Raw genomic sequence first — 21,128 nt, 5'->3', positions numbered from 1 at the left:
ATGGTATGATCCTTAAATGTGTGTAACCCAACCAACCTGTTGCACTATCATGCTATAATTTTAAGTAGAGATGACACAGATTAGTGATGTCACATGCAAGAGTAAATTTAAATTAAGCTACCATCCCAATTTTAAGAAATGTCTTACAGTAAAGATATGATTTTAGAAATATGTCCTATAAAATATTAATATCTATCTGGGATTGGGAGTCTTTTATTACATATACTCCATGTACAGCTTTCCTACCTCTATCTTTTTTAATTTTCAGAAATAGCACAAAGAAAAGAACACATACATTACCACAACCCAGAGGTAACTAACATTTTGTTATATTTACTTAGAATCTTTTTAATGATAGGTATTTAACCAACTGAGCCACCCAGGCGCCCCTATGATAGGTGTTTAGATACAAAACTGAAGTATCTAACTACCACGCTTGGTCCCATTTCTTTTCCACGACCATTCTTTCTAGAGGCAACCACCTTTGGGAATTTGAGTATGTATCTTTCCAATCTATTCTTCAGTTTTACATAAAAATGTTTATCCATAATCAATGCTTAATACTAGTGTTTGCTAGTGTCGATTTAATTCAAATTCACAGTTATGATTATATTTATCCCTTTGTCATTTTTACTCTACATGACTTTTCAGGTCTTTCTCTGTTAATATATTTAAATATATATCACCTGTTACATCTAACTACTAGAGAATATTCTAATATGTGCCTATAACACACTTTATTTATCCATTTCACAAGCAACAGACATTTGTTTCCAGTTTTTTGCTAATGTAATTCATGCTTCAATGAACATAAAGATACATGACTCCCTAGACACATGTATTGGTTTCTTGGGGATATGCATGTATACTCGAGAGTATCCTGGAATCTATTTTAGAAATTCCCTACTCCACAAAGGTTTTAAAAACATTCTCCTATAAAATTCTTATATTAGGAAGTTTTGCTTTTTGCATTTTAGTCTCCAGTACTTTTGGATTTCATAATAAATACTTTAATGTATTACTACAGCAGAGATCTAATATTTTTTCCACATGAAGAGTCAGTTACCCTGAGACCATTTTTTGAATCATCCATGATTTCATTTCCCTACCAATCTTGAAACCACCTCTATCAATTAACAATTCCCTATAAACGCATGCATGTTTCTGAATACAATATTCTGTCCCAATCTCTGATTTCTACAAATGAATCAAGAATAATTCTGATTACATATGCAGTGAAACACTTTTAAAATGACAATTTTGTCTCTCAATGTCAAATCTTTATACCCCTTAATGCATCAGGGAGGCCTTCCAGAACCATGTTGCTTAGTGTTCATGACTGGATCCTTACTTAATGAGATTGCTCCTAAAAGTACATTATTAACAATGTCTGTTGTGGGAGTTCTGGGAATAGAGGTTTTCATGATACTACGGTACTTATTAAAACTGTTAGTATTTAAATTTTGAGTTGCTGAAGTACTTTCCACATTCATGTCGCTTTATTGTAAAACGAATTCTCAGTATACCATTAAAGTGTGAATTCTGATGAAAGTTTTCCTAAATTCAAGGCATTCATAGAGCTTTAGTGAGTATGAATTCTCTGGTGTCTAATATGATGTGACTTCTGGCTAAAAGCTTTCCCACATTCACTACACTGATAAGGTTTTTCTCCAGTATGGATTCTCATATGTAGAGCAAGAGTTGAGAACTGAGAGAAGGCTTTCCCACATTCATTACAACCATAGGGCTTCTCACCTGTATGGCTTCTCATATGAACAGTAAGAGATGAGCTTTGACAGAAGGCTTTCCCACATATTTTACATTCATAAGGTTTATCACCCGTATGAATTCTCACATGTACAATGAGTGATGTGATTCGAGAGAAGGCTTTTCCACATTTATTACATTCATAAGGTTTCTCTCCTGTATGAATATTGTGATGTTTAATGAGGTATTGCTTCTGCCTAAAGATTGTTCCACATTCATTACATTTATAGGGTTTCTCTCCAATATGAATTTTCTCATGCTCAGTGAGATTTGATTTGCCACTGAAGGCTTTCCCACATTCTTTACATATATAGGGTTTCTCTCCTGTATGACTTCTCTGGTGTCTAATGAGGCTAGACTTCTGAATGAAAGCTTTCCCACACCCTTTGCATTCATATGGTTTCTCTCCAGTATGTATTCTTTGATGGATGATAAGGTTTTCCTTCTGGCTAAAGGCTTTTCCACATTCGTTACATTTAAAGGGTTTCTTTCCACTGTGGATATTCTGATGTTTAATGAGGTATTGCTTCTGGCTGAAGGCTCTTCCACATTGATTACATTCAAATGGTTTCTCTCCCGTATGAATTTTCTCATGCTCAGTGAGATATGATTTGCCACTGAAGGCTTTTCCACATTCCTTACATGCATAGGGTTTGTTTCCAGTATTATTTCTCTGATGTTTAATGAGACCTGGCATCTGAATAGAAGCTTTCCCACATTCATAAAGTTTCTCTCCGGTATGATGTTTCTGGTGAGAAAGGAAGTTTCTTTTCCGGCTGAAGGCTTTTCCACATTTATTACATTTATATGGTTTCTTTCCTGTATGACTTCTCAAATGTAGAGTAAGGGATGAGACTCGAGAGAATACTTTACCACATTCAGTACATTCATGTGATTTTTCTCCAGTATGCATTTTCTTATGCTCTATGAGGTTTTGCTTCAGGCTAAAGGTTTTTCCACATTCGTTGCATTCATGAGGTTTCTCTCTACTATGAATCTGATCATGCTGAAGGAGATCTGCTTCAGGCTGAAGGCTTTCCAACATTTCTTATCATGCACAGATATTTTTTCCAGCAAGAATTCCTCAGTATTTCTTGACATTTGCCATAGATAAAAGTTTTTCCACATTCATCAAATTCATGTGTTTCTCTCCAATATTAATCCTTAGGTGGCTAATGAAGTTGAATTTATGATGAAAGACTTTACATTGTTTATACTGAGATTAGACAATTACAGATTGGAATGAAATATATGACATCATTGTATTCTTAATTGATCTTTCTTAGACAGCTTCTCTTACATTTAAGTATAAACTATGTTCTAAATTCCCTTAAACTGAACCCCATACACAGAGATATAATCTTAAAAAATCAGTGTCTGTGTTTAGAGGAAATACTTTTCTGTTACCCAGGTTTTCTGAATTTCTTCTTAGCTGTATTTTCGTGGAGGAGGAGGAAACGTAACTCACATGTCTTCCATGTTGTGTCTATTGACTTATAAATTTCCCAGACCTTTTCTAAAAGGGAATACAAAACAGAACAAACAAAAAAAGAATCACTGAAAAGAGCTAACATTCCATGCCTAGCATGTAGTAAAAATCCAATAAAATAGCTGTCATCATCATCAACATCACTCTACTTGTGATTTTTTCCCCCAGTATTATTAATATAATTTCAGAAATGTGGTATTATAAAATAGACTCTTTATTTCAAACCTAGTCTACCATTATAAAAGAAAGCATAGATACAAATAACATTCACAATACATGTAGCTTAAACTGCTTTTATGATTTTATATGTGTGTGTGTGTGTGTGTGTGTGTATATTTTTTTTTTACACAGCATGGAGCCCAATGCGGGGCTTGAACTCAGTACCCTGAAATTAAGACCTGAGCTGAGATCAAGAGTTGGACACTTACCTGAGTCACTCAGGTGCCCCTTAACCTGCTTTTATTTATTTATTTATTTATTTTTTTAAAGATTTTATTTATTTGACAGACATCACAAGTAGGCAGAGAGGCAGGCAGAGAGAGAGGGGGAAGCAGGCTCCCTGCTAAGCAGAGAGCCCAATGCAGGGCTCAATCCCAGGACCCTGGGATCATGACCTGAGCCAAAGGCAGAGGCTTTAACCGACTGAGCCACCCAGGTGCCCCCTTAAACTGCTTTTAAATGTAACGTCGTACACTTTATAAATAAGTAAAATAAAACATAAAGAATAGGTGTCAAACAGGATGAAAGGACAAAAACATAAAATTGGGCGAGCCTAGGATGAAGGGAATTGAAGGGAGTGAAGGGAAATGAAAAGAATTATTAAAAAGGATGTATGGTTAAATAAGATTCTGTATTTTTCTGAAACTCCATTAAAATGACAGTTAAGAGATGAAGGGCATATACTCATAAACATTAAGAGGTTGAGGAGATATCAGTGGATGAAAAGTTTTAAGAAATTTTGAAAAGAAAGCAAGTAACTATAAATTAACAGCAGAATTGGATGACTTAAATAGAACCAGCAGAAGGGGATGACACCTAGAACCAAGGTAATTTGGTACACAGTTGGCAACACAAAGGCTCTGTAACTGGAGAGACTGGGTGAGAATGGAAGGGGAGACTTATAAAAATTATAAAAGCAGCAGCTAATGGTATAAATGGGAGGCTCCAAATTTAGTGATGACAGGCATAGAAGATCAGAGTAACATATTAAAAAGAAGGTAATGAGTAAAAGTTCATATGCAGACTAGGGTCCCAACCCCGTTCTACTGCTGCTTGTTAGAAATGCTGGTGGTTGCTGGTGTCAGGCAATGGACAGGTTCTTTTCTGAAAAAATGAGAAGACCATGAGAACATTTATAGATATTAACATATGGAGTCATATAAAAGAAACATCTAAATATCTGACTGAATGATGCACAGCGAAGCCCACCATTTTTTTTTTTTAAAGATTTTATTTATTTGACAGAGATCACAAGTAGGCAGAGAGTCAGGCAGAGAGAGAGAGGAAGGAAAGCAGGCTCCCTGCTGAGCAGAGAGCCCGACGTGGGGCTCGATCCCAGGACCCTGAGATCATGACCTGAGCCGAAGACAGAGGCTTTAACCCACTGAGCCACCCAGGCGCCCCGCGAAGCCCACCATTTTATAAGCCCCAACCATGCACACAGATTACAGTAATATTTCAGGTACCTCAATGTTAAATACTAATATAGCACTAAAGATCACAGAAATTTGATGAAAGCCCTAAGGTGAAAGATAGATCAAAACAAACAGGAAAGAAAAAATCAAGAAAAGGAACAAAAAAACACACATACGATATTATAATTAGTATTACAGAAAGCTAAGAGGTTGTATAGCACTGAAATCTTAACAGGGTTTTATAAAGAAGTGCTTTTTGCAAATAAGCAATATGATGTTGACCTAAAATATTCAATAGCTTTGGGGGAAAAAATTTCCAGGAAATCTTCCAGAATCAAAAAAGGAAGAACAGAAAGAACAAAGGGACAAAGAAATAATGATTGGAAATTTGTGGGTTAGTAGAGGCATCTAGGAGGTTCAACATTTCCTTAAAGGAGTTCCAGAGAAAATACAAAGGAAACTGAATGTAGGAAACTTTCTGGATCCCTGCATGTTAACAATCTGACTATATATATAAATGACATATTTTAGAAGATTTTATTTTATTTGTATTAGAGAGAAAGAGAGGATGGGGAGGGGCATAGGGAGTAAAGAAACTTAAGCAAACTCCACGTTGAGTGCAGACCCCGAAAGGGGGCTTGATCTCAGAACCCTGAGAGCCCCATCTGAGCCGAAACCAAGAGTTGGACACTTAACCAACTGTACCGCCCAGGTGCCCCTAAAATATTTTATTTTTATGTAATCTTTATACCCATTGTGGTGCTCGAACTTACAACCCTGAGATCAGGAGTCATATACCCTACCAACTAAAGCCAGCCAGGTGCTCCCAAGCTGATACTGTTTTAAAATGGTTAAATCAAAAGTAGGCAAAATAGCTGTATAAAATGTAGGAATAAACACCAGTAGACTCAGTTAAATGAGTTGAAAGTAGCTGCCTATGTGGAGTAGGAAGGATGGAACAAGTAAAACTACAATCCTATTTCACATTTTATTTTATTTTATTTTTTTTTTTTATTTTTTTTTTATTTTTTTTTTTTTTAAAGATTTTATTTATTGGACAGACAGAGATCACAAGTAGGCAGAGAGGCAGGCAGAGAGAGAGAGAGAGAGGAGGAAGCAGGCTCCCCGCCGAGCAGAGAGCCCGATGTGGGACTCGATCCCAGGACCCTGGGATCATGACCTGAGCCGAAAGCAGAGGCTTTAACCCACTGAGCCACCCAGGTTCCCCTATTTCACATTTTAAAAAGAAGTCTTTTATTTATTTAATATCTACACCCCATGTGGGACTCGAACTCATAATCCTGAAATCAAGAGTTGTACACACTCTGACTGAGCCAGCCAGGCACCCCCTATTTCACTTTTAAAAGCCCCAATTCATTATATCTACAGAGATGTCCTTGACTTGATCCTTTCAACTTGAACTGACCTGTAATTGTACAGTAACTATAGACTTCGCTCTTTTTATCTGGTTGCAATTGAGTTTCACATGGCTAAACAAAGTACACATAGATTTAGTGAAAAAAAGTAAAATAGGCCAGAAAACAGTCATTTTTGTTTTGAAATCTGATTTACTGCAGTATTTTGATGATACTATCATTTCTTTTTTTTTTTTTTTTAAAGATTTTATTTATTTATTTGTCAGAGAGAGTGAGCACAGGCAGGCAGAGAGGCAGGCAGAGGCAGAGGGAGAAGCAGGCTCCCTGCTGAGCAAGGAGCCCGATGTGGGACTCGATCCCAGGACGCTGGGATCATGACCTGAGCCGAAGGCAGCCGCTTAACCAACTGAGCCACCCAGGCGTCCCGATACTATCATTTCTAGATAGAGAACTGTCACTGCCATCAATTTCAGTTTTCATTTCTTTTCCTTTCATTATGCCTGAAATAAGTGGCACCAAAGCTCTTCTCTTGTGAAGAGCTCTTTTCTTGTCCTCCCTCTGAATTCTTTATTTTATAATTGCTTCCTATCCACTAACTGGAAATCTTCCATGTGATCCTGATCTGTCTTGTCCCTCTCAAAATTTTATCCTCATTTTTTCTTTTTTTGAAAGATTTTATTTTATTTTAAAGATTTTATTTTTAAGCAATCTTTTTATTTTTTATTTTCTTTTAAAAATATTTTATTTATTTATTTGACAGACAGAGATCACAAGCAGACAGAGAGGCAGGCAGAGAGAGAGGAGGAAGCCTTGCTGAGCAGAGAGCCCGATGCGGGGCTCGATCCCAGGATGCTGGGATCATAACCCGAGCCGAAGGCAGAGGCTTTAACCCACTGAGCCACCCAGGCACCCCTAAGCAATCTTTTTAAAAATTATTTATTATTTGACAGAGAGAGAGAGAGAGACAGCGAGAGAGGGAATGCAAGCAGGGGGAATGGGAGAGGGAGAAGTAGGCTTCCCGCTGAGCAGGAACCCTGATGCACCCAAAGTAGGGCTCAAACTTACAAACCTGAGATCAAAGTCCCATGCTCTATGGACTGAGCCAGCCTGGTACCCCTCCTGATTTTCCTATAAACCATTGCAAGAACTGACTCTCTTAATACCCTATCCCTCATATCAGTGCTATAATTTACATAATTAGAAAACAAAAGCCCTCAACCTTTACTCCATGCCATATGCAAAAACTCACTCAAACTGAAACAAAGACCTCAAATAAGTGTTAAAACTCTTCATATAAAAAGAAAAAATGGCAGAAATCATCAAAATTAAAAATTAATGCCCTTCAAAAACACAGTTAACATAAAACTCAAAAAGATAAACAATGTAGTTTTAAAAATGGGCAAAAGACTAGACAAAATCAGATATATGGATGACCAATAAGTACATTAGATGTTCATCTTAACTAGTGATCAGAAATGTGTATTAAAATCCCAGTGAGGGGTGCCTGGGAGGCTTAGTTGGTTAAGTGTCTGCCTTTCGCTCAGGTCATGACCTCAGGGTACCTAAACTCTATACATACAAGTTACATATCTGAAATGCTGAAAATAAAGAATAAAGATAAAAGGAGATAATCATGAATACATAAACCACAGAAATCCAAGACACACAGTAGTAACTGAGAAGACTACCATTTCTCAAGCATCAAATCCATAAAATAGAACATATTAAAAATAGGAACATTAAATAAAAACATATACAAATATAGGGCCCCTGAGTGGCTCAGTGGGTTAAGCCTCTGCCTTTGGCTCAGATCGTGATCTCAGGGTCCTGGGATTAAGCCCCACGTTGGGCTCTCTGCTCAGCGGGGAGCCTGGTTCCCCCACTCTGTCTCTGCCTGCCTCTCTGCCTACTTGTGATCTCTCTCTGTCAAATAAATCAATAAACTCTATAAAAAAAAAACTAATTTATAACATAGAGCTAATCAGTTTTAAAACCACCTTTTTAGGGATGCCTGGGTGGCTCAGTTGGTTAAACGGCTGCCTTCGGCTCAAGTCATGATCCCAGGGTCCTGGGATCAAGTCCTGCATCGGGCTCCTTGTTTGGTGGGAGCCTGCTTCTCTCTCTGCCTATGCCTGCTTATGCTCTCTCTCTCTGTGACAAATAAATAAATAAAATCTTAAAAAAAAAAAAAGACAAAAAACACCTCTTAAAAGGCTCAAAGAACACTCTTAAAATCAGCCCATACAGTATGCCTATAAAACCTCAAATATTCCACAATGTGGAAAAGAGCAGACAAAATACTTGACTAAAAAGAAATTACAACAGAAAAACAGAAATTTTCACTTATAAATTTCAAAATGTACTGGCTTCAAAAACCGCTTCGGTCGGGGCGCCTGGGTGGCTCAGTGGGTTAAAGCCTCTGCCTTCAGGTCAGGTCATGATCCCAAGGTCCTGGGATCGAGCCCCACATCAGGCTCTCTGCTCAGTAGGGAGCCTGCTTCCTCCTCTCTCTCTGCCTGCTTCTCTACCTACTTGTGATCTCTGTCAAATAAATAAATAAATAAAATCTTAAAAAAAAAACACGCTTTGGTCAAAGAGAAAATTAAAATAAACTGCAGAATATTCATAAATATTCAGAAAATTTCAGAAAAAAAAATATATCAGAGCCCACAGAATACATTTGAAAAAATGCCTATATAAGTTTTGACATAAATATTTACATTATTTTAAAAACAAATAACATAACAAAGTATGCATTCAAACTAAGGAATTACAATAAGGAAAAGTAACTATAATAAAAACAGAAAAATTGGGTGTCTCATCTGGCTGTGTCTGACTTTTATTTTCAGCTCAGGTCATGAGATTGAGCCATGCATTGGGCTGTGCGTGGAGCAAGGAGCCTGCTTGGGATTCTCTCTCCCTCTCTCTCTGCTCCTGCCCCCACCACATGGCTCTCTCATTCCCTCCAAAAAATAAATAAATAATAAAAAGAAAAACAGAAAAATTATTAAAGATAAATTAATTATAACAAACAAAAACAGAAGTAATAATAAATTCATAAGTTGATTCTTAGGGAAAAACTAAAGAGGAATAAAAGCAAAATTACAAAAATAAAAAATGATTATTTGGAAATAACAGTAGATAGCAAAGGACTGTAGATTATTTGCTCAACTCCATGCAAATAAATTTGAAAACCAAATATAACCTAAGAAATCTGAGACCAAAAAAGACAAAAGTTCTAAACAGCAAAGGAAACATAGAAAAAAAAAAAGAGAGACAATTTTTAAAGTACTTTATCACCGCAAAGCCCAAGGCATAGATGGTTCAACATGTAGATTTTACTAATGTTTTACAGTAATAGCATTTATTTAAAAATTCCAACTCATTATATTTGCAAAAGAATGATGCAGAACAGATTAGGACATAACCCACTGTAGTCCTAGTAAAAGAAAACACAGAGGCACCTGGGTGGCTCGGTCCGTTAAGTGTCATGACTCTTGTTTCAGCTCAGGTTATGATCTCAGGGTCCTGAGATCGAGCCCTGCATGGGACTCCATGCTCAAGCGCAGAGTCTGCTTGTCCCTCTCCCTCTCCTTCCTCTCTTCCCCTCATTCATGTGCTCTCTCTCACATAAATAAATAAAATCTTCCAAAAAAGGGGCACCTGGGTGGCTCAGTGGGTTAAGCCTCTGCCTTCGGCTCAGGTCATGATCTCAGAGTTCTGGGATTGAGCCCTGCATTGGGCTCTCTGCTCAGCAGGGAGCCTGCTTCCCCTTCTCTCTCTCTGCCTGCCTTTCTGCCTATTTGTGATCTCTCTCTCTCTCAGTCAAATAAATAAATAAAATCTTTAAAAGAAAAAAATCTTCTAAGGAAAAAAGGGGAAAAGAAAACAGGAGTAATATCTTGTTGTTGAATTTTTATAGGGATGACATCAATATACTTCATACACATTGATCAGAATTGAATTTTTCATACTGTAAATTTTTTAAAAAGATTTATTTATTTTAGAGAGCAAAACAGAGAGAGAGTGACCTAAGGGGGAAAGGAAGAGTGAGAATCTCAAGTTGACTCTTTACTGAGTGTGGAGCCCAATGCAAGGTTCGAACTCACCACAAGATCAACATCAAGAGTCAGGACTCTTAACTGACTGAGCCACCCAGGTGCCCCTCATACTGTAAAATTCTGAACTGAACTTGGCAACATCAACTGAAAACCAGGCAAAATGGTTCTTTCAATAGCATCTAACTTGTGGTTTAAAAAATATTTTCAAAATAGAAATCAAGATAATCTAATGCTAAGCAAACTACTTTTGTGCTGTAATGTCTGATCTGGGTACTCGCAGCAGAGGTCCTATGGTCTACAAAGCCTTATGTATTTACTATCTGGACCTTTACAGAAAAAATTTATTGACCTCTTGGCCCTACATGGTGATTTCTTTCTCTTCCACCTGGCTGGAACCAGGAATGCACTGTTGATCCCATTTCAACCACAAATGAATGATAAAAGAGACAACCTGGAAGAAATCTGGATCCTTAAAGAACCACAAAGACCAAAGCGACCATGTAGCTCTTCACTATTCACCACACTAACTGTTACATGACCACGAAATCAATTCTTATATTCCTTAAAGCAGTATATTTAAGGTTTATTATAGTCACCTAGCTTTACCATGACTGATACACTTTTTAGTCGCATGCTTTACAACATCATGTATCTGCTGAAGCCTGGCTCAACTCAGGCATTTGTTGTAGCAGAAAGTAGTCACAGACAATAAGAAAATGAATGGACAAGATGCACTGTAGGTGGCCATGTTTCAGTACTCATAAAAACACGTACTAGGATGTAGTTTGCCAACCCCTACTCTAACAGGTCACCACTTCCACAGAATATAGTTAAGAGTTTGCTTGACATTTTTGCATTCTGATATAATATTTTGAAAATACTTAATTACTAGTTTGGACCTCTTCCCTCAACTGATTCACATATCCACTTGCCACTCAAAATCTGCACTTGGATATCTAACAGGGGTCTAATTTACCCTGCCCCAGACCAAACTCTTGGTCTCCCAAATGAATTCCCCCTAAATTCTTCTCATCTCGTTAAATAGCAACCTCATTTTTCCAGTTGCTCAAGCCTTGAACAACTGTCTCCTAGATCACACACCCATTACATCTCCATGTCCTGTTGGCTTTATCTTCAAAATATGGTTGGCATTTGCCCATTTCTCATAATCCTCACTCACTAGGACCACCAAAGTGTAAGCCACATCATGCCTTGACTGGACTATTTAATAGGCTCCTCATTGTTCTTCCTACTTTTGCCTTTGCCTCTTTATAACTCCTCTAAACACAGCAACAGCTGTTTATTCTTGTCACAGTTAAATCATGTCATTGTTCTGCTTGAAAGCCTCCTTATATACTCATAAACACATTTAGAAGAATACCCAGTTAATAGTGGCTGCTTCTGGGGAACAGAAATGGATAAGTGAGGGCCAGGATTGAGAAGACATACCCATTATTTTACTTTTCTATGAAGTATATGTATTGGATTTTATTTTATTTTTTCATTTTTTTTGTTTTTAAAGATTTTATTTATTTGACAGAGAGAGAGAGAGATCACAAGTAAGCAGAGAGGCAGGCAGAGAGAGAAGGGGAAGCAGGCTCCCCGCTGAGCAGAGAAGCTGATTCGGGGCTCCATCTCAGGACTCTGAGATCATGACCTGAGCTGAGGGCAGTGGCTTAACCTACTGAGCCACCCAGGTGCCCCTATGTAGATTTTAAAGAGAATAATATTATTTCTGCTTAAAAGTAACAGAGAGGTGAAGTCATAGGATGTCAGGACAAATTTCTGATGCTGCTTATATTGTTAAAAAGCAAGAGGGGGAGAAATGTTGTGCAATGATAGTGGGAGGTAGGAAGAGAATAAGAAATAGGACAGGGGCGCCGGGGTGACTCAGTCATTAAGCGTCTGCCTTCAGCACAGGTCATGATCCCAGTGTCCTGGTATGGAGCCCCACATCGGGCTCCCTGCTCAGTGGGAAGCCTGCTTCTCCCTCTCCTGTTCCCCCTGCTTGTGTTCCTCTCTGTGTCTCTCTCTGTCAAATAAATAAATAAAATTTAAAAAATTTTAAAAAATAAATTAATTAAAAAAATAGGATAAGGGGGTAAAATTCAACTCTGAGATATATAACAATGGAAGTAGGGAGAAATGATAGAAAGTTAAATTTTATTAGATTTTTTTTTTTTTTAATTAAAGAGAGAGAGGGCAAGCAGGGGATTGGGGAGGGAGAGAGAGAGAGGGAAACTCCCTCCCAGGCAGGCTCCATGCCCAGCGTGGAGTCCAATGCTGGTCATACCACATGACTCTGAGATCATAACCTGAGCTGAAATCAAGAGTTGGATGATCAACCACCTAAGCCACCAGGCATCCTTAGAAAGTTTAATTTTAAAGAAAAGAATCTACATGCTAAGATTTGAAAGATACAGATCTTGTAATCCTTGGCAAGATGACTAAGTGCTTAAGGGAAGGAGTCTAGACATCTAAAGGGAAGTAAAAAATGAAGAATGTTAGTGAAAGGGAGAACACAACATGTAAGTTGTAAGATTTATCAAACTGAGACTACAAATGAAGAGGCTGGCATCCAGAACAGAGGTTAGAGGGGCAACCAGTCCCCCAGAATCTGACAGAAAAAGAGCACTGATAAGCAAGCGTATTGGAAATGTTATTTAGATATCTAAAGAATTTCAGCAACTGTTACTCCAAAAAACAAGGGCTGATAAGACAACTGCCTCAAAAAAATTTTCAGAGGTTGCAGGTTGAATAACTGTAATGAGGCTTTATCCCATTGATACCTGTTGGGTTCTTTCTTACTCACCTGGATAGCACCTCCTTTACATTTATCTCTCAGACATCCGTTGATCTTGTTAAACTGGCGCCTTAAACTTCTAAACAGTGACACAGGACTTGGACGTTATTGTTGAGGGTCAAAGCGGCATCCTGTAATTCAGGTTGAGGCCATAGGACTCCTCGAAGTTTTAAAGGACAAGGCAAGTGCAATTCCTGTGGACACACGAGGAAGACGGCCTATGAAAAAGAACAAAGTAATGATGACCCTTTGGCTTAGAAGCTGGTGCATACGCATACATTTGAGCACATGGAAAAAGAGAGTATTTATACTCTGCATCCCAGGCCAAACCCATTATGCCATTTAAAGGCTCCACACAGGGGTGCCCGGGTAGCTCACTCGGTTAAGCATCTGCCTTCGGCTCAGGTCATTATCTCAAGGTCCTGGAACTGAGTCTACATCAGGCTCCCTGCTCTTCAGGGAGCCTGCTTCTTCCTCTCCCTCTGTCCCTTCCCCCTGCTTGTGTGTGTGTGCTCTCTAATAAATAAATAAAAATTTTTTTAAAAGGCTCCACACATTTCAGAAATGGGAAACGTCATTTTCAGGGATTTAGGTGATACAGAGAAATTACAAGACTGAGTTGTTAGAGTTCTACAGAATCACAACCTAAACAGGTACCTTGGAACAGGTACCACTTGTGGCCTTGCTTCTGATTGAACAGTCACAGTTTTGTATATCATTTTCCCCTATAAAAACATTTTTCTCATAAATCTGAAGTCATCAACCTTAAATGATATGGATAAAATGTAAAGGATGTTAGTCATGTATTCTTCATGGTCAGAGTTCTTAAAATTTTTAGCTGCCTAATATTTTACCTAGGTTATGTTACTCTAGGAGGAATTAAATATTGTAAGTGCTCTGTAATTACATGGTCATTCACTGATTCAGCAAACATACATATTTATCATTTATTTTGTGTAATTAAGAAATCTGGGCCTCCAATTTGTAATGGGTTATGACAGACAAGAATCAGACTTACTCAAAAGCTCTTCCCTGGGACGCCTGGGTGGCTCAGTTGGTTAAGCGGCTGCCTTCGGCTCGGGTCATGATCCCAGCGTCCTCGGATCGAGTCCCACATCGGGCTCCTTGCTCCGCAGGGAGCCTGCTTCTCCCTCTGCCTCTGCCTACCACTCTGTCTGCCTCGCTTGCTCTCTTTCTCTAACAAATAAATAAATTAAATAAAAAAAAAAAAATTAAAAAAAAAAAAAAAAAAAAAGCTCTTCCCTTACTCAAATATAAAAGGCTTCGAATCTGGCTGGACAGTGTTATGAACTGACAAAACAGATAATACAAAGGGGAAATGGATGGAGGCAAACCACAGGAGGCAGGAGATATCAGTACTAACATTTTGGGCATAAAGAGTTTGAAGTTCCTGGGCAACCTTAAGGTGGAGCTGTCCATTAGGTAATTTGGATAAGTAGCTCAGGATTTGGCTCAAACAGGAATGGACATTTGTTAGTCACCTGTCAGGTGAGGCCACAGCAATGGAATTTTGTTCTTAGAAGTAAATATATATATATATATATATACCTCAAAGTGAGAAAATTAGGAACACTAATAATTAAGGGACAAACAGAAACAAAAGTTGCTAATGGAGCTTTTTGGGGGGGGGATGGTTATTCCTTGGTTTTGACTAGAATTACACAAATGAGAGTAGTATATTGGAAGTCAAGGAAATGAGACAATGGTAAACATCTGAAAAGTAATGGAGTGAACACAGAAACCTAATTTCTCCATTCCAGTTAAAAATGGGAATCTACAAACAGGCAAGCAAAAATGTGTTTCTAACCCTTGCCCTAGCTGTTCCATCTCCCTCCTCATCAACCTTTTTTACTTTCTGTGTAAACTTCAGAAGTTTCTTTATGCATCTACAAATATACATTTTTTTTAAAGATTTTATTTATTTATTTGACAGACAGAGATCACAAATAGGCAGAGAGGCAGGCAGAGAGAGAGGGGGAAGCAGGCTCCCCGCCAAGCAGAGAGCCTGATGCGGGGCTCGATCCCAGGACCCTGGGATGATGACTTGAGCAGAAGGCAGAGGCTTTAACCCACTGAGCCACCCAGGCGCCCACAAATATACATTCTTATTCCCACTTATTAAAAAGGTAGTATATTACATATACATTACATATACCAAACAGGGACTTAGCTTTCTTCACGAAACAAAATACCTTGCAGACTTTTAAAATCTAAGATATGACATATATTTCCATTTGCTCAAGTCTTCTTTTGGGTTTAGTGTTATATGTATTTTATGTATTTGTTTATCCCAAGGTGCTTTGTCTGATTTGTTGCTATTGTAAATAAAGTACTGTCTTCATAAATATTACTGATTACTTTTTGTATATACCAAAGGTATTATTTGTGTGTATGAGTTTTTGTACCGTGATAACTTTTTCATTTTATTGAAAATTATGTTAAGTGTGATAGAATACTGAAAGAAAGTGTCGTTCTAGATAGAAGAAAATTTGTTTCATTACATTTACAAAGGCCATTTGGTCTGGGGAAAACCTGGTCAAATTACGAGTCACTGCCACGTCGCTAAGAAACAAAGAAGTCTTAAATCAGTTACTTGCTATCTATGCACCAAAGACAGGACAACATCCTTCACAATTCTGTGCTGTCTACACTACTAGAAACGAGCTCTTAAAGCTCCTCCTTAGTCCAGGGCTTCTCAAAGCTGCCTCACCAAAGTTCCTCCAAAGAAATTACGAAAAGTCCATGCACAGGAGAGTCTAGTAATCCAGTAACAAGTTTTTCGGAAATATTTACTTTTAAAAATTGTTAATACTGATTTTGTTTCCTACTCCACAGTGAGCCTGCCTTTATATAAAAATTGCTTTAAAAATTATTCTCTCTCGATGTCTTAGCTATTTTCCTTTCTTTCAGAAAAACGGATACTCCGGAAAGATACGTCTTTATTATCATTATTTTAGAAACGAGAAAAGTGAGGTTGAGGTTGCTACCCCATAAAGCTCACCATGCCATCCATCCTCACAAACTTGTAACCACACAATTCTCACGCAAGTTGTACCCCTACAACCTCCACACCCTCCGTCACCCACCCGCGAACTCGCCCCAGTTTCCTCCTGTGACCCTGCCCCCAACCGCACAGGCTCTGAACACTGCACGTCACAGAAAGCGATTCCTCCCCTTCAGCCACCCCAGCCCTATCGCGGGTTCTAAGAATCCTCCCCGACAGCCTCCCTTAACCGGATTCTGAGCCCAGAACCCCAGGTCCCACGCCCAGATCTGCGCCTTGCGAGGCCAAAACCACACTCACCCGCAGACAAAGACGACTATGGCGAGCCAGAAAGTCTGCGCCTGCGCACTCCTTGGGCTGGCTAGCACTCCCAGAGGTCTCCTGGGCTCCGCCGGGCTCAGTACCGGACAGAAACTGTCGGTATTGGCCGGTCCTCCGCTTTTCTGACTGCGGACTACATTTCCCATAAGTTCCAGGGGTTCGAGCGCGCTTTTCGCGCTTTCTTTCCTGCGCCAGAGTTTGTGGGACTGTCTCCCCGAGTCAGAGGACGCAGTTTAATAATCTTCCTCTGTTAACTCTACCTTTGGGAGAGGGCAGTGGTGTGCCTTGGGATTTAATAAACTCAGTCCAGGCATGTCGGGCTTACTCCAAGTAGGAGCCAAGGTGTAAGGCCGAAACATTTCGGGGCGCAGTTCAGGGTGGGCGAGGGTCGGGCGGACTCTCCGGCAGGACTCAAGCCGGCTACCTTCCTCTCCACCGCTAGTGCGGAGCTTAACTACATTTCCCAGGAGGCATCGCGTTCATCGCTCCTCCCCACAGGGAGGCGGGCGGCTTTGAGCTGAGCTGTATTTAGACGCGAGCTGGGGTCTCTCAGCGGCGCGCCCTGGCCACAAATGCGTTTCAGAGGAGACCGAGGTTGAAAAAAGCCCAGAGCCCGGCGCCGGGACGGAGACTGAGTGTTAAGTAAGTCTGTTAGGGCAGAAGGGGCTGAGGAGGGGCGGTGGTGTAATTTTGTGACTGTCAAGTGATGTGTGTATTGTGCGATTGTGAATGTGTGTGATACCGTGCGTGCGGGGGTGGATTAGCTTATCATAACACTGTGAGTCCCCGTGGTATGGTTGTTCATGTGTGACCATGTGTGACACTGTGGGTGGGGGTTACCTGTGACTGTGTTCCCTGTAGTGGGTATGCCGTTGTGACTGTGTGACCTGGTATTCCACTTTTTGTGCTAGTATAGTGAGCTGTGTGACTGAGCCGCCGTGGGTATTGTAACTGTGGAGCGCCGTGTGGGAAGGGAAGGGAGGGTGTTGTGACGCAGGGTGTGATTTTGTGTCTAGTAGTGGGTGTGAAACTGAGCAGCACTGTGTGAATTTGGGGAGATTGTGTTGGTGACTGTGTCACACATAATCATATATGGGAGCACAAGACAAGAAGGCTCTGGCCCTTGACGGTGAGGGCCTTGACTCTTCTCTGTGACCCCGAGATTGATTTGGAAGCTTTGGTTTTCTCTGATGGGTAGGGTGGCGTGTGGCAGGTGTAACCAGTTGACTTTCTCGTCCTGGCCCCAAGAACGGTTGGCTGTCTCCTTCCCCGTCCCTATCCTTCTCCAAAAAAGGTCTTTGTTGGAGGAGGAAATAATTGTTGTGACGATTAAAACTTATGTTTAAGGTGACTTAGTATTTTCTCTTTATCTTTGAAATGCTTTATTTTTTCAGACTTGATTTCTTTCTTGGTGAACGCCTAACAAAGACCCATCAAGTAACCTGAAACCTGTTGTTTCTCTTAGAAAATATCTTCCTTGCACTCCCAATTTTAAAAATTAATATAGCTAATAGTACATTTTTATTTATTTTAAAAGATTTATTCGAGAGAGAGCATGTGCGCACAAAGCACAAATGGGGCCCGGGAGAGGGACAGAGGAAGAGAAAGAGAGTCTCAAGCCTACTCTCGATTTTGCATGGAGCAGGAGGCAGGGTTGGATCCCAGATCCTGAAATCAAGACGCGAGGGAAACCAAGAGTTGGTTGCTTAGCAGACTGAGCAACCCAGGCCCACACAAATAGTACATTTTATATTGAGTGCTGAGTATATTGGTCGTACTTATATACACATATAGATTCATATATACACATATATACATATTTTCGTTTTAAGTGGTACTGTTTAACATCTCATAATTGAAAATTCTTTGAGAATAGTTTTTTTATTTTAATCACGTGGGGGCGCTTATCACACATGCACTCCCTTAATTCCCATCACCTGTTTCCAACAATTCATTCTCCTCCTCCCCCACCCAATCCACCTACTCTCTGGTAACCATCAGTTTCTTGTTTATAGTTAATAGTCTATTTCTTGGTTTATCTTTGTTTTTCCCCTTTGCTCACTTAAACTCCACATATGAGTGAAATCGTATGATTATTTGTCTATAACTTATTTCACTTAGTGTTACACTCTCTGGCTCCCCTCCATGTCCTTGCAAATGGCAAGATTTCATTCTTTTTTGTGGCTGAATAATAATTCATTATATGTATATACTACACTTCTTTATCCTTTCACAATCAGTGGACACTTGGGCTTCTTTCATATCCTGGCTATTTTTTTTTTTGAGATTTTTATTTATTTATTGGACAGAGAGAGATCACAAACAGGCAGAGCAGCAGGCAGAGAGAGAGTGGGAAGCAGGCTCCCTGCTGAGCAGAGAGCCGATTTGGCTCTCAATCCCAGGACCCTTGATCTTGACCTGCCTGAAGGCAGAGGCTTAACCCTGAGCAACTGAGGTGCCCCATATCTTGGCTATTTTAAGTAATGGTGCTATAAACATAGAGGTGTGTGTATCCCTTTGAATTAGTGTTTTTGTATTCTTTGGGTAAATACCCAGTAGTATGGTTTCGAGATCAGATAGTAGGGTAGTTCCGTTTTTAATTTTTTGAGGAACCTCCATACTGTTTTCCACAATGGCTGCACCAGGTTGCATTCCCACGAAAGTGCACAAGTGTTCCTTTTTCTCCACATCCTTACCAACAGCTATTGTTTTTTGTGTTGTTGATTTCAGCCATTCTGTGAGGTGAGATCTTGTAGTTTTGATTTGTATTTCCCTGATGATGTGGTGTTGAACATCCTTTCATGTGTCTGTTGGCCATTAGTATATCTTTGGAGAAATGTCTGTTTATGTTTTCTGCCCACTTTTTCTTAGATTGTTTTTTGGGTGTTGAATTTAATAAGTTCTTTATATATTTTGGAAACTAACCCTTTATTGGATATGTCATTTGCAAGTATCTTCTCCCATTCCAAAGGCTGCTTTTGGTTTTGTTGTTTCCTTCACGGTGCAGAAGCTTTTTATTTTGCTGTAATCTCAATTTTTTATTTTTGCTTTTGTTTCCATTGCCTCAGGATATCTATCTAGAAAAAAGTTGCCTTGGCCTCAGTGTTCGAGAAATTACTGCCTGTGTTCTTTTCTGCGATTTTTATGGTTTTGGGTCTTACATTTAGGTCTTTAATCCATTTTGAATTTATTTTTGTGTATGATGCAAGGAAGTGGTCCAGTTTCACCGTTTTGCATGTTGCTGTCCAGTTTTCCCATACTTGTTTGTTGAAGAGACTCTTTTTCCCATTGAATATTCTTTCCTGCTTTGTCAACGATTAATTTACCATTTAGTTGTGGGTTCTGTTCTGGGATTTCTGTTCTAATCTATATGTCTGTTGTGCCAGTACCATACTGTTTTGATAACTACAGCTTTGTAATAAATATAATGTGAATTCAGGAATTGTAATGCCTCCAGCTTTGCTTTTCTTTATCAAGATTGCTTTGGCTATTCAGGGTCTTTGTAGTTCCTTACAACTTCAGGATTGTTCTACTTCTGTGAAAAATGCTGTTGGCTGCTTCATTATTGGTGGGTAGAAATGCAACAGGTTTTTATAGGCTTATTTTGTATCCTGACACTTTACTGAATTCATTTATCAGTTCTAGCAGTTTTTTGAAGGAGTGTTTTGGGTTTTGTACATATTGTATCCCGTCATCTGCAAATACTGAAAGTTGTACTTCTTCCTTACTGATTTGGATGCCTTTTATTTCTTGCTGTCTGATTGCTGTGGCTAGGACTTCAGTTACTATGTTAAATAAAAGTGAGAGTGGACATCCTTGTCTTATTCCTGACTTTACAGGAAAGGCTTTCAGTTTTTCCTCACTGAGGATGATGTTAGTTGTGGGTTTTTTGTATATGGCCTTTATTATGTTGAGGTGTGTTCTAACACTACTTTTTTGAGGGTTTTTTATCATTAATGGGTATTGTACTTTGTCAAGTGCTTTTTCTGCATCCATTGACATGGTCATATGGTTCTTATCCTTTCTCCTGTTGATGTGTGATGTATCGGATATCATTTGCAAATATTGAACCGCCCTGGCAACCCAGGAATAAATCCCCCTTCATCATGGTGAATGATTTTTTTAAATGTATTGTTGGTTTCAGTTTGCTAATATTTTGTTGAAGATTTTTGCATCTCTGCTCATCAGAGATACTGGTCTGTAGTCCCCTTTCTTTATGGTGTCTTTATCTGGTTTTGATACTAATAATGCTGGCCTCATGGAAGGAATTCGGAAGTTTTCCTTCCTCTCTCTCTTTTTTTTTTAATAGTTTGAGAATAAATATTAAATCTTTTAAAATATTTAGTAGAATTTGCCTGTGAAGCCATCTGGTCCTGGACTTTGGTTTGTTGGAAGTTTTTTGATTATTGCTTCTGTCCAAATTTCCTTCCTGCATCAGTTTTGGTAGGTTATATGTTTCTAGGAATTTATCCATTTCTTCTACGATGTTCAATTTGTTGGCATATATTTTTTCATAATCTCTTGCATTTCTGTGGTGTTGGTTGTTTTGCTTTCTCGTTTGTGTTTTTATTTATTTGGTCCTTTCTCTTTCTTTCTTGATAAATCTGGCTAAAGGTTTATTAATTTTATTGGTATTTTCAAAGAACCAGCTC

The 21,128-nt window shown here is 39.1% G+C and overlaps 1 protein-coding gene and 1 long non-coding RNA gene across 2 annotated transcripts in view; one reads left to right on the top strand and one right to left on the bottom strand.

Annotated features, from left to right (window-relative positions):
- Positions 1-204: 204 nt before the first annotated feature.
- Positions 205-16,506, bottom strand: ZNF260 (zinc finger protein 260). Its single transcript, XM_080828049.1, has 3 exons — positions 16,456-16,506; positions 13,140-13,348; positions 205-3,283 (listed from the first exon to the last, which is right to left on the bottom strand). Exon 3 carries the CDS (start codon positions 2,810-2,812, stop codon positions 1,583-1,585), a length of 1,230 nt encoding a protein of 409 aa, XP_080684175.1. The 5' UTR covers positions 2,813-3,283; positions 13,140-13,348; positions 16,456-16,506; the 3' UTR covers positions 205-1,582.
- Positions 16,507-16,676: 170 nt separating this feature from the next.
- LOC308358051 overlaps positions 16,677-21,128 on the top strand; it is a 53,770-nt gene continuing 49,318 nt past the window's right edge. Inside the window, exon 1 of the long non-coding RNA XR_013968282.1 lies at positions 16,677-17,118. This is a non-coding gene — a long non-coding RNA (uncharacterized lncRNA). The remainder of the gene's footprint in view (positions 17,119-21,128) is intronic.

Source organism: Martes martes, assembly GCF_963455335.1.
Source record: "Martes martes genome assembly, chromosome: 17".
Classification (NCBI taxonomy): domain Eukaryota; kingdom Metazoa; phylum Chordata; class Mammalia; order Carnivora; family Mustelidae; genus Martes; species Martes martes.
The sequence above is the reverse complement of the archived record's forward strand: the minus strand, read 5'-3'. Positions and strand labels throughout refer to the sequence as shown.